At 46.1% G+C, this 14719-nt stretch overlaps 1 protein-coding gene across 1 annotated transcript; it reads right to left on the reverse strand.

Annotated features, from left to right (window-relative positions):
• Positions 1–764: 764 nt before the first annotated feature.
• rnf103 (ring finger protein 103) lies at positions 765–14663 on the reverse strand. Its single transcript, XM_044205555.1, has 7 exons — positions 13833–14663; positions 11938–12086; positions 9843–9958; positions 6752–7174; positions 6428–6560; positions 5327–5413; positions 765–2783 (listed from the first exon to the last, which is right to left on the reverse strand). Exons 1-7 carry the CDS (start codon positions 14056–14058, stop codon positions 1782–1784), a joined length of 2136 nt encoding a protein of 711 aa, XP_044061490.1. The 5' UTR covers positions 14059–14663; the 3' UTR covers positions 765–1781.
• Between the last annotated feature and the right edge of the window lie 56 nt (positions 14664–14719).

Consider the following 14719-nt stretch of genomic DNA (forward strand, 5'->3'; position numbering starts at 1 on the left):
AGAGCTAAAGAGGCGGAACGCACTGGCCGAAATGTAACCTCGGAACCCGCGGGCTATCGTGTGACGATGATTTAGCTTTTTATCAGTCTTGGAACCCTAGAGATGAGCTTTTTTTAATGCGTCTGCATTCAAATCGGCGTCAGGTGGCCGGTGGGTTCAGAGAAGACTTCTGTAGACTTCAGCATGACAAAGCAAGCAGAAAGGCTTGAGCTGGCAGAGGACTTCCACAACCTTCAGGATTCTTTCATACATGTTACACTTTCCCGTTTCTTTGATAAACCAACTCACACATCTAACTAGAAAAGGAATCTCTGTCTGTCCTTCGATTTTCTCGACAACCGTTCATCCGATCGGCTTCACTCTTGACACTTCCTCAGCAATACAGCGTGAAGCAGTTTGGAAAAGCAGTTCTCGAGAAAGCTGAGAAACACGGAGAGCCCCCGCCGTTCCAGAGCCACGTAGACAGGGTTAGGGTTAGTTTTAATGTTAGCACTTTCATAAGCTTAATGTTATTCGGCTAAAGTTAGCTAGCAGCCTTCGATGAATGCTGTCAGCCTATCCTTCAGAGCTGGCTAGCTTCAGCATGAATCGGGAATGTTACCAACTGTAATGATGTAGCGGGACAGATTGCATTCATTCACTGTCCCGTCTGGATGACAAACATTTCAACTTTCAGCATCTCCCGCGAATGCCGGTGACGTTAGTCCAGAATCCCATTTTTGTACTGCGCATTTGAACATTTGAATACATAAAACGGCTGGACATTTTGCTTTTCACGTGCCGACATTCAGTCAATTTAATGTCATTTAACAAAGAAGCAGAAATAATGATTATTATTATTAATAACTTAGGCGTGGCTCATGTTTTGGGAGCACTGCTTATGCATGGCTGCTGCACCATCACACGCACATCTTCATTCGCCCTCTGTGGTTCAGGTTGGTTAGAACCAGGGAGGTTAATGTGGAAAAGTTCTGTCATCACAATCCAGTGACGTGTTGCTGAGTAGCTGTACTCTGGCAGGCTTACAAAAACTGTGTGTTTGGGTTCTGAGCGACAGATGACCGCTCCGGCGCTGCATTTCCAAATGCATTAGAGACAAACTCTGAGGTGTGACAGGGCAGAATTAAGGTAGAAACTATTGACAGTGGGGGGGCAGCAAGTTCTCTCTGGATAGTCAAATAAAAAGGAGCAAGGCCTAGAGTGCGATAGTTCCCACCGACTCATTCATCGGAATTGTATTGCTGTGCGGACCGATACATCTACCGAGCTCCTTCCAATTCTTAACAGAACTCTGGTTCCAATACCAACCGACAGTGTACACGTGTGTTTGGATGCAGTCCGCCTGATACAGTAAGCAGCCTCTTGTGCTGCCTGTAATCACAACACCATGTGATGGTCTCTGGGGTGAACACACTCCGCCTTCCTCTGGGTCCTGGAAACAGCACAACTCTGCCAGATGAACAAAGCAAAACTTGAAATATGTTTTTATTGCACTACGACGTTTACTGTGACTACATCTATGGTTACTGTGTGAATCAATATCCTCTCTATACAGAAACCGTGGGGACAGGCCCTTCATAGTTCAGACATCTGCCTGCCACGATGGCCAAACTGATTCACGACAACGTCGGCCCCGATCACCCCTACTGACAATGTTTCCTACTTTATTCCTCCCCAGTCCCAACTCCTCCCCATGCAAGCTGCGATGATAACAGACAGCGTCTCAATGCCAGTGTCGGAGCAGAGAGGAGACACGAAGCCGTCTCGGCCAGACGTCCTCATCAGTCCTGCGGAGTGTTTTCAGCAGAGCTGCTCTGTGCAGCTCTCTGCGGTTTCTTCTTGTAGCTGGGCCAGCGACACACCGGGCAGCAGTGTCTGCCTGCTGCCAGCCACACCACAATGCACTGCTGGTGGAAGGCGTGGCCGCAGGGCAGACCCATCAGCAGCTCCTCGCTCACAAAGTTCTCCAGACACACCACACACTCTGAGCACTGCAGCACGTCACGGGGCCACACCGACCAATCACAGCGCTGATAGTTAGACGCACCTTCAGGCGTCAGGCAGCCGTCCTCCGCTGCACTGTCAGCCGGTGGTGAGCTTCTGTTCCCATGGCGACAAACTAAGGATGCAGCAGCAGCAGCAGCAGGGTCCATGTTGTTGTACACAGACTGCTGTGTGTTGCTGTCCTGGCTGCACAATGATCTCTTGTGCCTTTTGCTGCTGTGCGGAGGTCTGCTGGGACCTGCAGGAGGGGACTCCCTCTGCTCCCTACTCTCTGCGTCTGAAGGTGAACTGTCTGTCTCTTGGTCCAGCTTTCCATCAGACCCCTCCCCCCTGTGCTGACCCACAGCTCTGAACCTCCAGGTTGGCAGGGCTTTAATGTAGTCCATGTTTACTAACGGGCGAAGCCAGAGATCAGGGAAAGCCAAACGCTCAAATAAGAAGTTGGGATCATCCTCCCAGTCTGAGTGGTCAGACGGGACCTGCTGTAGCGATGCGATTGGGTGAAGCAGATAGGAGGTGTACCAGTCCCACAGGCTGGCCAGCCACTCCAGGTTGGTGGTGCTGTCCTCTTGGCTTCTGACGCCACAGCGGCGTTTCTTCTCAAAGTAGTCGACCAGCAGGCCGTGGGCCAGGTAGGTGGACAGGAAGAGAGCTGGGTGGGATGAGTAGAAGGTCCAGTCGGCTCTCACCAGGCTGGCCAGTGTGGTGGTGTCAGCATAACGAAGCAGCTTCAGGCTGTAACCGTACAGAGTGTCCAGATAGGGCAGCTGGAGGAGAGCCTAGAGGGAGTGATCAATCAGTGATTAGTGATCAGTTATCATCAATTCAACTTGCCACTCAGTTAAAATAGTAATTGTAAGGTAAGCCCATGGTTACACACATATCAGCGGCCACTTTATTAGGTATACCTTTCTAACACTGGCTAGGAACTCCCTTTTCTCTCAGAACAGTTATCCTGCTGGAAGCAGCCATTACAGGATGGCTCCACTGTGGCCACACAGCAGCAATACTCAGGTAGGCTGTGGTATTTACATGGTGCTCAACTGGTATTAAGGGGCCTAGAAAATATTCCCCACACGTCACCTTACATTACACCACCAGCCCGAACCGTCGACACAAAGCAGGACGGCCGGTCAGTTTCGGTGAGCCGGTGCCCACCGTGGCCTCACTTTCCTGTTGTAGCCGACAGAAGGCCTCTGCTGCTGCGGCCCGTCCACTTCAAGGGTCGACACGTTGTGCGTTCACAGATGCTCTTCTGTTGTAACGCCTGCTTAGAAGAGTTAGTCAGCTCGAGCCAGTCACAGAGCTGCCGCTAACTCTTCAGCATCATTCACTGCAAACAGAGCAGCAGTCTCCATCCCATCTGACTCAACAATCATTCCACGCTCAGTCACTTAGCTCACATTTCTTCCCCTTTCTGATGTTTGGGCTGAACAACGTGTCTGCATGCGTTAATGCACTGACATGCTGCCACATCAAGGCTAATTAGATATTTGCATTAATCGAGCAGGTGTACCTAATAAAGTGGCCACTGAGTGTATGAACCCATGGACACATATCAACGTTTGTCAGACGCCCCAGAGGATTTCAGAGCATCGGTCTTGTCCAAACCCAAATGAAGTCATAATCCACAGTGCTAGTATCCATGTTACAGCATCACTTTATTTTAGGCCCCAATTTGACATTTATCCACATAAATAGTATACATAATAATAGTTCATTTTAGTACACTATCAAAATCCCCCTGCAGAGCCTTGGAACTGGCTCGACAGATAACGCATCGTAATGAAACACACGGCCGCACTGGTTTTTGACAGTTCGTTGTATTGAATGGAAAATTATTTTTCTGACTTCAGTGAAAGTCTTAGCTACTCTGCGGCACATAAATGTAAGATTCATCTACGTCGAACTCAGGTGGATGCTCTCATTGGATGATCAGGGCACGCTAGTTAGTAAACAAAAAGTAGTTAAAGAAGTAGCTCTGCAAAGCAGTGACACTTTCACAAGAAAATGTCAGACGGTGAATATCACGATGAGGACCTCAGACAAGAGCAACAACTGTTGCAGCGTCTCAGTCTGAGCCAGAGCATACAGAGGAGGACCCGCTGCTGCAACACACGGTGAACTGCGCAATCTACGACATGACCCGGACATTCTGTTGGAGGAGTCGGAGCGAGGCGGCGGACGAACCTACATGTGTAACAAACACAGTCACGTTGACAACGTTGTTCATCCCTCCTAGCTACAATGTCTGAAACGTGGTGCGCTTCACCGAGCAGAGTCCGCTCAGTCAGAACTATTCGTAGGCGGGACATCTGTCCAACACAGAACTGCACAGCAATCTCTGCCATGGAAATGAGTCCCAGGATTTATGAGCTAAATCATAATTACAGTGACTTATCAGAATCAGAAATCAGCGTATTGCCAAGTAGGCAGGGCTGCTCGATTACGGCAAAAACCACAATCATGATTATTTAGGTCAATACTGAGATCACGATTACTCACTGAGTTAGAAAACATCATGCACATCATGCATTTATTGAACTTATTATATGTGCATTACCCCATGAAATAAGAAAATGATTAACTTCAAAAGGCCGGGGTGGACTGCCTTGGGGGGGTGGATGGGCCGCCGAGGGGGCTCCGTGTGTGTGTGGGCTTAGAAAACATCCCAGTCAGTGCAGTCCAAGCACCTTACCCTCACAACAGGTTTACAGGGGTTTCAGTTCTGCCTGTATACAGGACTCCGGTGGATCAGGATGTGGTCAGTGCAGCGCGGGGGCCGGCGTGACGGGCAGTGCTGATTGTAGAGGAACACTGATCCAAGGTATTCTCCTCTGTGGTCGGGCATTTCATAAACTGTCTATATTTGGGGAGGTCGTGGCTTGGATCGCCGAGGTGTGTGTGTGTATAAATAGTTTACATCCATGTTTACTAGCGCATTGCTGCACATCTCGGCGCATTATTGCCACAATGTGAAACCATTAGCAAGAATGTGTATTGAGTAACCCGTGTATGTGTGTGCATACGTGTGTGCATACGTGTGTGCTTGTGTGCATGAATGACACAAACAAAACGGGGACCCAGTCATAAAAAACTGCTTCATAGCGCTACTAGTGGTCAAAAAATCCACAGGAAACCTTGAACTTAGAGTTCAGGTTTAGGTTCCGGGTTTGTTAAACCACCTTTCGGGAAACAACTGGGCTCATGCTGTGACAATGTCAGTGAGAGAGGCAGTTGTGGACAGTAACTTTGTTCAGTACAAGAAGAACTTGTCGAAGAAGTCGATTGTGAGAACCGTGTGATAAAGATGATTTCTTACCAGAACAGGAAGCCAGGACACCAGCAGAATGGAGTTGTAGGTTCCAAGTGTTCGGATCAGAACCACAAATCGTTTCACTGTTGCTCCCTGTCCGTGAAAATGAACACAGGTTAAAAAGAAACTGACCGTACCTGTCTCTTCTCTCTCTCCAGCACTGTGTATAAGGTGTTTAATCAATGGTGAAAGAAGTCTTCAGATGCTTTCCTTAAATAAAAGTAGCAATACCACAGTGTAGAAAAACAAACGGAAAGTCTATGACCTTCTGTAGTAAAAGTACAAAAGTATTATCTCCAAAATGTACTTAAAGTATCAAAAGTAAAAGTACTCGTTATGCACAATGATCCCATTAGAGTTTCTTACTCTATATTATATTGTTGGATTGTTCTTGTTAATGCATTAATGTGTAAGCAGCATTGTAATGTTATAGCTGGTCAAGGTGGAGCAACATTTTAATACTTTATACTGTTGGGTATGTTTTCTATGTAAAAGAGTAATATGCAAAGGGCTCCAGCATGCTCCGTACGGCGCCCCGCGCCCGATCTCTGTGGGTATGTGCGCACCGTGCACACCGTCCGCAACTATTTATGTAGCGGACGCTGTGGAGCAGTCCACAGCAAGCACACGGGAGGGCTACTGAAGAAGAAGAACGCAGGAAAAGCCCAATGTGACGATTCTTAGTTGAAACTTTTATAGTGGCTGTATGCTGCCACTGTACAGCACATGTGCTGTTTTCTACTTGCTTTTATGTTGTTCTGGTCTTTGTTTGTTTCGTATTTGTTAGTTATCTGATCATTGGTTATCGGATTCTCGTTTTAGAAGGAGGCCGAAAAGGAAGGGATTGGGTTGGGGTTCCCACAGACCAATGAGCCAATCATCAACAAGGAGTGTCCGAAGACCCCTCGACGATTAAAATTTCGAGGCATGTTTGCTGCAAGAAGCATGCAGCGAGCTTTACTACAGCTGTCAGTATGTCAAATACATGTATCGACAGCTGCAGTGGACAAAAAGCTTCTCTTCTGAAACGTGGTGGAGTCGTACCTCAAAATTGTACTGAGTAAATGCATTTGCTCATTTTTACCACAACTGAAAACAGTAAGTGACCTGTGTAATGAAGAGGTCCATCCAGGCCAGCAAGTTGATCAGGACCAGACTGAGGACAAACAGATCATTGACCTCCGGCTGGACCGAACGCAGGAAAGTGTCCATGGCAGCCAGGGACAGGAACTCCCCGGTACTAAAGAGAGGAGAGGTGGAGAAGATGAGGAGCGGAGGAGAAGGAGACGAGAGAAGCAGAAGAGGAGTAGTGAAGGAGCGGTGGAGGTGAAGAGGAGGAGAGAAAGAAGGAAGAAACAGAGACAATTAAAAGAGATTTGTATTTGTTTGTATAAACAATAACCCATTATCATTTCCATATTCAATCATCACCTGTTGCCATAGCGATAAATGCCCTCAGGCATCTTGAGGATGTAGGCGGGGCTCTGTGTCACACCGATCTCTGATAGGCTGCTGTGGTTGTCCCAGTGACGTATGTCCACGAAGATGAACTCAATCCTGCCGGTGAACTTGACGGACAGAGAGGAGAAGAAGGCGGGCGGCTGGGACAGACGTGCGAACAGAAACATCTTCACGGGGTGGGCCGGGTCCGAGCGCCACTCCTCCACCAGCTGCTCAGACTGACGCAGGGTTTTGATTCGATGAGCCACATGCGAGGTCATCCAGCGGAAGATGTGTTCGGTTTCAATGCGACGGCCGTTGTATTCTTTCAGCATGACTTTGCCCTTTGACGCTGAAGTCTGAGGAACGGACATGATGAGAGTGGAGCGCTGCCAGCCACGCTTGATACATGACCTGGTGGACAGAACAGAGCACCGCCACGTCAGTATTACAGTCAGACACTACTCTGCTTTCAGACAGGAACACACCACATGCGGAAACGGACAATTACTGGATGTTCTTCATCGGGACCACCAGCGTTCTGTCACCTGTTTACTGCCCGTGGAATGGGGGGGCATTGTAGTTCCGCTGTTTAGCTGACAGTGGAGGTAGAAACAGAGCCGAATCGACGACTGTGTAAAATTGGCGAGCCGGCAGGACGGGACAGGGGTGTGATGTTTTGATGACGTGTTATGTGTGCGACCCCCCGGGGGAAAAAAATCAATCACACACCTGCGAATCCGCCATTGTTCGCATCATATTATACGCTGCACAGCAACTTTGCTTGCGTTGGCAGAGTGGCATAAATTTGCACGGCTAGCAAAAACACCTCAACAAAAAAAGCTAAGCTGGCGTAATGACGGGTCTTCTTTACGGCAGCACCTCTGTTTAAAAAGGGCTTTGAACTGACTGGCGTACTCTGATGACGTCACCATATCAATAGTCCTGTTCCTCACAAAAGGCGCTCTCATTCTTAGTTGTAGACTCTGTATACTCAAAATACAAAATCCACCGTAAACTATTCACGTTAAATGTTTCTTCGTTTTCAATCAGCCCTGGTTATTCTCAAAATGAACATTTTTTTCAGAATTTTTTATTTAAAACAAGTGAGACTAGATTAATACTGAATGACTTATATAAATACAAACAGCTGCAGATAGTGATAAAAGCCAGTACATATAACAGCCATTTGTGATTGTTGTTGTTGACAACAAACAACGCTGTAGTCATTTTTGGTGGAGTTATTACGGACTGCATTACATTGAAAGGTTTTTCTGATAGCCCTCATTTACAATTGGCAATGCAAAACATCAGAAAGACTATATTTGTGGTACTATATACAATATTTCTGTGTGTGCTGCTGTAACTTTTTGTCTTTCAAATCTGCATGTTCCAGACAAACCTGCAGTGCTCTTTCTAGAAAAAAAGGCTGCACATCACTGATGTTCAAAACATGAACATAAAGGCTGAATAACTTGGTTACCATGAGCAGATGGATCAGTTTGACATCGTTATATATTCATAGGTAAAAGTTTGGTTTTAATATCAGATGCTAAAAGTGGAACTGCAGCACCTCCCAGTGGTCGATTCCTCCCTGACAGGGAACAGTTCTTCCACACTGCAGTTGCATATACCCACTTAATGTTGTCCTGATGTCAAATTAATGCTGATTGGGTGTTGCCTTGGTTTTTCCTAATTTCAAGTACAGCAGATTTAAAGCCACTCCGTTATGGCCATTTGATTTTATGGTGATAGTGTAGCACCACCTCTAGATGACAAGTGGCAGACTTATAGTTAATACAAATCTCAATGCAACTGCATTATGCATTCAGGATTTATGGCAGTGTGAGTGAAATTTGCGCAACTGTTTTCACCTTCAGCAGTCAGTAATGGCAAAAACAATCCCACACTTCTCCTAAATAATGCAGATGTGACATTTGAATTTTGCTTCTAGCTCCAATACTTCATAAGCTGTTTACTGACAAACTAGAATCACTGCTCTGCAGTTGTTTGCCTCCGCCAAGCAGTCAAGTTGCAGGTTACATCCACGTCTGTCCAGACTCATAATATACGTAGTGAACACTTGGGAAGGAAATTAATAAAAAGGTATAAAGTGTATTTTTTGGTTAAATGTGAATATACATTGTTGAACTGATTAATGAAGGATGTATTGGCTAAACAGGTAGACATGTACTTGATTACTATGTAAAGATGGATTCTTATATGTGCTGCTTTTGCTTTCTCCTGGCATTTTTAGATGTGAAGCCTCTATGAGCAGTAGGTGAAACTCACTCACAGGGTCACGGTTAGCTAGGCGCGCTCAGATTTGTTGGTTGCAGTCACGTGATTCTGATGACTCTCGGAATTCAGAATGAGGCAGGAAGTGAAAGGCAGAATGGACGAGATGGAGGAAAGCCCGCACTGTGCTAGTTATTGTTTACTCATTGTGTCGTCCCAGTCAACATGTGTGTGAAATCTGGAATCGCCCAATTCATTCTTAAATTATGGCTAAAAATCTGTTTTAAGGTCACAATGACCTTTGACCTTTGAGTCAAAAGTGCCCCCTATTCAGTGTCCGACCAGCTGTGAAACATGGTCACAGTCTCCCCTTCTGCTCCTGAGTTATGGTGTTGAATAATGACCAAAAAAGGGTTTCTCCAGGATATTATGATGTCATGGTGAAGTTGACCTTTGACCTTTTGGGTTGTATCCCATTAAACATCTGTGTGAAATGATGTCATAATTACAGCATCAATTCTTTATGCCAATTAGTTATGGCCAAAGGCGTGTTTGTCCAGGTCATTTAGAGGTCACAGTGACCTTTGACCTTTGAGTCAAAAGTGTCACCTATTCAGTGTCCGACCAGCTGTGAAATACGGTCATCAATTCTTGAGTTATGGCCAAAACGTGTTTCGTGATGTCACAGTGACCTTTGACCACCAAATTCTCATCAGGCCAAATTTCCCTACTAAGACAACTGTTCCAAATGCTTATGTCAATTGAGCAATATTTGTCCCGTGTCAGTGTGCCCTCATATGTTTGAAAAGTATTTGAAGAATTTGAAGAAGGCCCTGTTGCCCACCTGTAGTCATTAGAGCAATTGAAGGTTCCAGTTCTGATCCCAAACTGAGACACTTTCTGCACCATCTTCCCCCAGTTGGACTGACTGAGCAGAGCTTCCCGGTCCTGGGCAACAACCTGCAGGTACACACGGGGACATGACAGGTCAGACAGGTAATACAAAACAAATCTGTCAAGGGACATGGAACCCCTGCTGACAGTGTAAGGGAAAGCCCCAAACTCTTCTTCTTAGTACTTGATACATTTAATGACAAGAAGTGGATAAACACCAACACATCTGATCCATTTTGTGTTGAGATCATGTCAGCTTGCTAAGCTATTCCTTTCATAGAAGGAATTACAGACAGGCTTTGTTATTTTGTATGTTTGTGCTCTATGTACACATGGCGTTGAGTTTTAAAATCTGAATCATAAGAGTTAAGTCATAAGACAGTTCACTTTGCAGTTGTTTTCAGCCACCAATCAGCTCATGTAGAAGCTCATCCAATAACAGAGAGATGACGTAAACTGAGAAAGGGACTGTTGAAGAAAGTTAAAGATTGAGAAAACTAAAGGATAAACAAGATGCCTTTCTGCTGGCTTTGCCTGTCAACTGTTCACCAACATGTTAGCTATTACGACTTAACAAGCTAAAGGCTCATTGCTGTCAGTTTGTTTTGGAGTTTTCTGCCTCCTCCAAAACCCAACTAGCTAAGACCATCCTTCAGCCCCTGTGCCAGAGTCTGGCCTGTGTGATCCTCGGGGCAGAACGCAGGCTGTAGGCACAGACTTTTCAAGTACAGTGGTGTGAAAAAGTGTTTGCCTAATTTCTTATTTTTTGGCATGTTTGTCACACTTAAATGTTTCAGATCATCAAACAAATTTAAATATTAGTCAAAGATAACAAACAACAAAGTAAACACAAAACACAGTTTTTAAATGAAGGTTGCTATTATTAATGGAAAACAAAATCCAAACCTACATGGCCCTGTGTGAAAAAGTGATTGCCCCCACATGTTAAAACATAACTTAACTGTGGTTTATCACACCTAAGTTCAATTTCTCTAGCCACACCCAGGCCTGATTACTGCCACACCTGTTCTCAATCAAGATATCGCTTAAACAGGACCTGCCTGACAAAGTGAAGTAGACCAAAAGATCTTCAAAAGCTGGACATCATGCCGAGATCCAAAGACATTCAGGAACAAATGAGAAAGGAAGTACATCTGGTACATCTTATTTTTCACAAGCTTCTTGATCTAAATACTTAAGGTCCTGATTCAAAACTACTCAAGTGATCAGCTTAAACGATTGAGGATATATGAATGAACGTTTAACTGGGAGGTTCCCACTCCTGAAATTGACGTGAGGCGATCAGCTAAAGAGAAGAGGTATCACTCTGGTGGAGTTGGAACTCCAGAAACACTCAGTCCTCTCTGACTGTACAGTGGTGTTACAAAGCAGAGCTTCTTCCCTCATAATGATCTTTGACTGACAACAGCCGAGTTTCATTTTGTTCTGTCATCAAGTTACTCTCAGAATTAACGTTGATTAGCGACAGCTGTGTCGCTGCCTACGTTTATCATTTTAAGCGGTGAAAGCGACAGTCGGCGACGGCTAGACATGAGAAGCTGCTACCTGAATGTTTCGTGCACTGCTATCTACCAGTAGAAGAGAGAGAACAGATTCAATAACAAGACTTGTTGGCATTAGAGAATCTATGTTTTCTGTCAATCTGGCGGTCAGAATTCGGTATGACTTCTAGTGGTGCGCCCAAATCATTTTTCACATTCACACTCAGGACATTTCTTGTAGCTACTCCATTTCTTGTGTAAATAAATACAATCTGTGAGCTGCGTGTGAAAGCAGTGCTCACAACTCACTTTTGTGAAACAGGCATCTGGCTGACATCCAATCACCATGTGAACCTGACCACCTCTGGTCAAAAATCAGGACAGCACAGTGTGGGATATCCAGACTAGAGTGGGTCATCTTGTGATGAACGCTGAGAAATTGAGTGTTTTATTAAAGACGATGTGATTTTCCTGCTGTTTGCAGCACAATCATTGTCATGTCCACTTACTCATGCTTAATATACTGTTATTGAGTGCTTTTACCTGAACCAGCCAGATCCCATCCTTAGTGTCCTCCACTAATTCATAGAAGTGCATCTCTCCACTGAAGTGTGTGGTGCTGGCATCTCCTGCCTCTGTCTGCTCCTTCTCTTTCTTGATGGCTGAGTACAGCTCCCCCTGGGTCAACTCTCCTGGGGGGGGGATAAAAACAGGGCTAAGGACTTATCTGCTGAAATGGTGACACCCCTAGTTCTGACACATTCATCATGACAGGTGTAGCATTGCTGAAACACAGAGATAAAGGAATCAGCTTACTATTGAAGTGAATTTCTTTTTGATTGGGACAATTTATCAGAACATTTGTTTATTAAAGTCCCTCTCCCCTGAAAGATGTGTTTTTCTTATTGCTCCTTCACTTGGCTGTTTGAGCTTCACTGTGCAGAATGATGTATGTGCAGTGTGCTGCCGGAGACGTTTTTCAGTTAAACCTGTGAAAGCTGCTAGCTGAAGGTTTTGTACAGTGCTCTTTGCCAATAAGACAGAGAGGAGCTGCAATAACAGATGTGTTACTGTGGGCGCTTTTGCCAACCCGGGTGTCAGAGCAGTCGATTAAAGGAGAGCAGCGCTGCGACACTAGCAGGCTGAGGGGGACGAAACACAGTGGAGCGTGTGCTAGAGCACGGGGACATTGCTAACATACACCATACATACTACATCCAGAGGGGCTAAATGAGAAATTGTTTTTTGTAATAGCGTCCTGTTATCCATCCGGTGATTACTGGAAGCCGGCCCGCTCTTCTGTTACTTTAAGTCAGGGTACATGTGTGCAAATAGTTAGAGCTTCATATATGGAGACGCATAGGTGGGGGGGTTTCCACGAGATGGGAAGATTTTTACATATTTATGCAATTTTATATCCATGGTTGTCATCTTGCTTCAGGCAAGGGGTGGGCAATATCGATCAAATCTTTTTACACTGTGCGTGGAATTTAATATTACAATAGTGGTTTATATCAAATATACAAAATGTTCAGGAAATTCAACTGAGAGATGATTTATAGATACTGGGTGGACTGATGCCTACAGTACGCTCACTACCCATAATAAGTCTTGTTCTAGTGTCGATGCTAGTGTCAGTCGATCAATAACAAAAAATTGACCTGTGTCAATATTACATCACATTCTGGGCACATGACACTCTTCCTTGTTATTTACCAATAAGAACGGTCTTGCGTTTGAAGGGCCATGCAAATAATTAACAGAGAAAGGCAAAAATAAATGCTCTTGCAAAATCCTTCCGTGGTACTGGAAATGTATTGAGAGGTAACCTAGTAATGATGCACGTCGGACATCAGGACACAGAGCTGCCCCCTACATGGTATTAAACAGTTGATATTTTAGACTTTAAGCATCTGATATATGGGCTGCCACAGTGAAGATGTGCAGTGAGTGGGACACTTTCGAGGAAAGGTAAACTTGTCAGTGCTCTCTGGTAGACACATTATGTAACAGAGAGCAGTTTCTAAGTGACCCCAAACATATATGTGACCCTTGTGTGGTGACAGTTACCTCTCTGCGACATGTGAACGGATGCCCAGCTCCCTGCTGTAAGTTAACACGGCCTGGCCAGTTTCTCTCAGTAGCAGCAGCCACGCTGAATAACAAGAGTATCTGGCTCTTACTTGGTTCCGCCCAAGCCTCACGGATCAAATAGCCAGATGGGAACCGGGGCTGAATACCTCACCGAACAAGCACCCAGCATCAGGACCGGTTACAGGACCGGCAGCCTGGGTCTCTGGGTCTCAGGGTTCTATCTATTTTGTCTCGTGAGGGGTACATTTCCTAGGCTTGGTTTACAGACATGACTCATCATTGTGTGGTGGGGTGCTAACTGATCTGGATCGGATCTCCGAACAACAGATAACGAAGACCTTTACCTGATTTCTCTACCAGCTCGCTCACGTCCTTCTTCTCGGCCAGTCCGGAGTATCCCAGCCCTCGGCACTCCAGGATGGTCTTCAGCTTCTTGTAACTGAGAGTAACTGGATCCACAAGCTGAGTAGCGAACATGCCAGTCTCATACCACACTACCGCCTCAAAAATCCTCGCTAGCATAAACAACACCATGAAATACAGAAGCAAGAAGAACAGTTTCAGCCACATCTTGTAGCTGGACGAGAGCTGCTGGCACAGGAGGACGTCGGAGGCGCTCTGTGGCCCCTGGACAGGCTACATACGGGCTCCACGGGCTTCCAGTCGCCGAGATCCGCTTAATGTCAGATGTGTGTACGTCCGTCTACCTCCATCGTTGGATCGAGTGTGGCTGGGAAGACGTTCCCTGACCGTTCACTTCTTTCACCAGCAGTTTACATTCATGAATCCTGCTAACGCTGACAGCTAGCTAATTAGCTTAGCGTCGCGGGTAGGCCTTGGTGATGTATCAACCAGAACAAGCAGGCCTCGTCGAGCTCAAGTGTCCGCTGCACGCGCTGCAGTTTCCCGCTGAATGTCAGCGGCGGGAGCCCCGGACTGCCGCTGCGCTCCAGAAAGTCACAACATTACCAAACGACAAGAACGACCCGTCTGATGTCTCTGCGATCAGCTGGGGCGCACCGCGGAGCTTACGTCACATCCGGCTCCACCTCACACATGTAAACAAGCTACAAAATAAAAGTCTTCAAAGCGCAGACGAGTTAAAGGGCAGGCCTGCCGCCTGCCGCCCGCTGCCTGCCTGCTGCCTGCAGCCTGCCTGCAGACTGTGTTGGTGTTGGCCTGTTGGCTGCCTGCAGCCTGCCTGCCGCCTGCTTGCTGCCCTGCCCTGCCT

Source organism: Siniperca chuatsi, linkage group LG8 (assembly GCF_020085105.1).
Source record: "Siniperca chuatsi isolate FFG_IHB_CAS linkage group LG8, ASM2008510v1, whole genome shotgun sequence".
NCBI lineage: Eukaryota > Metazoa > Chordata > Actinopteri > Centrarchiformes > Sinipercidae > Siniperca > Siniperca chuatsi.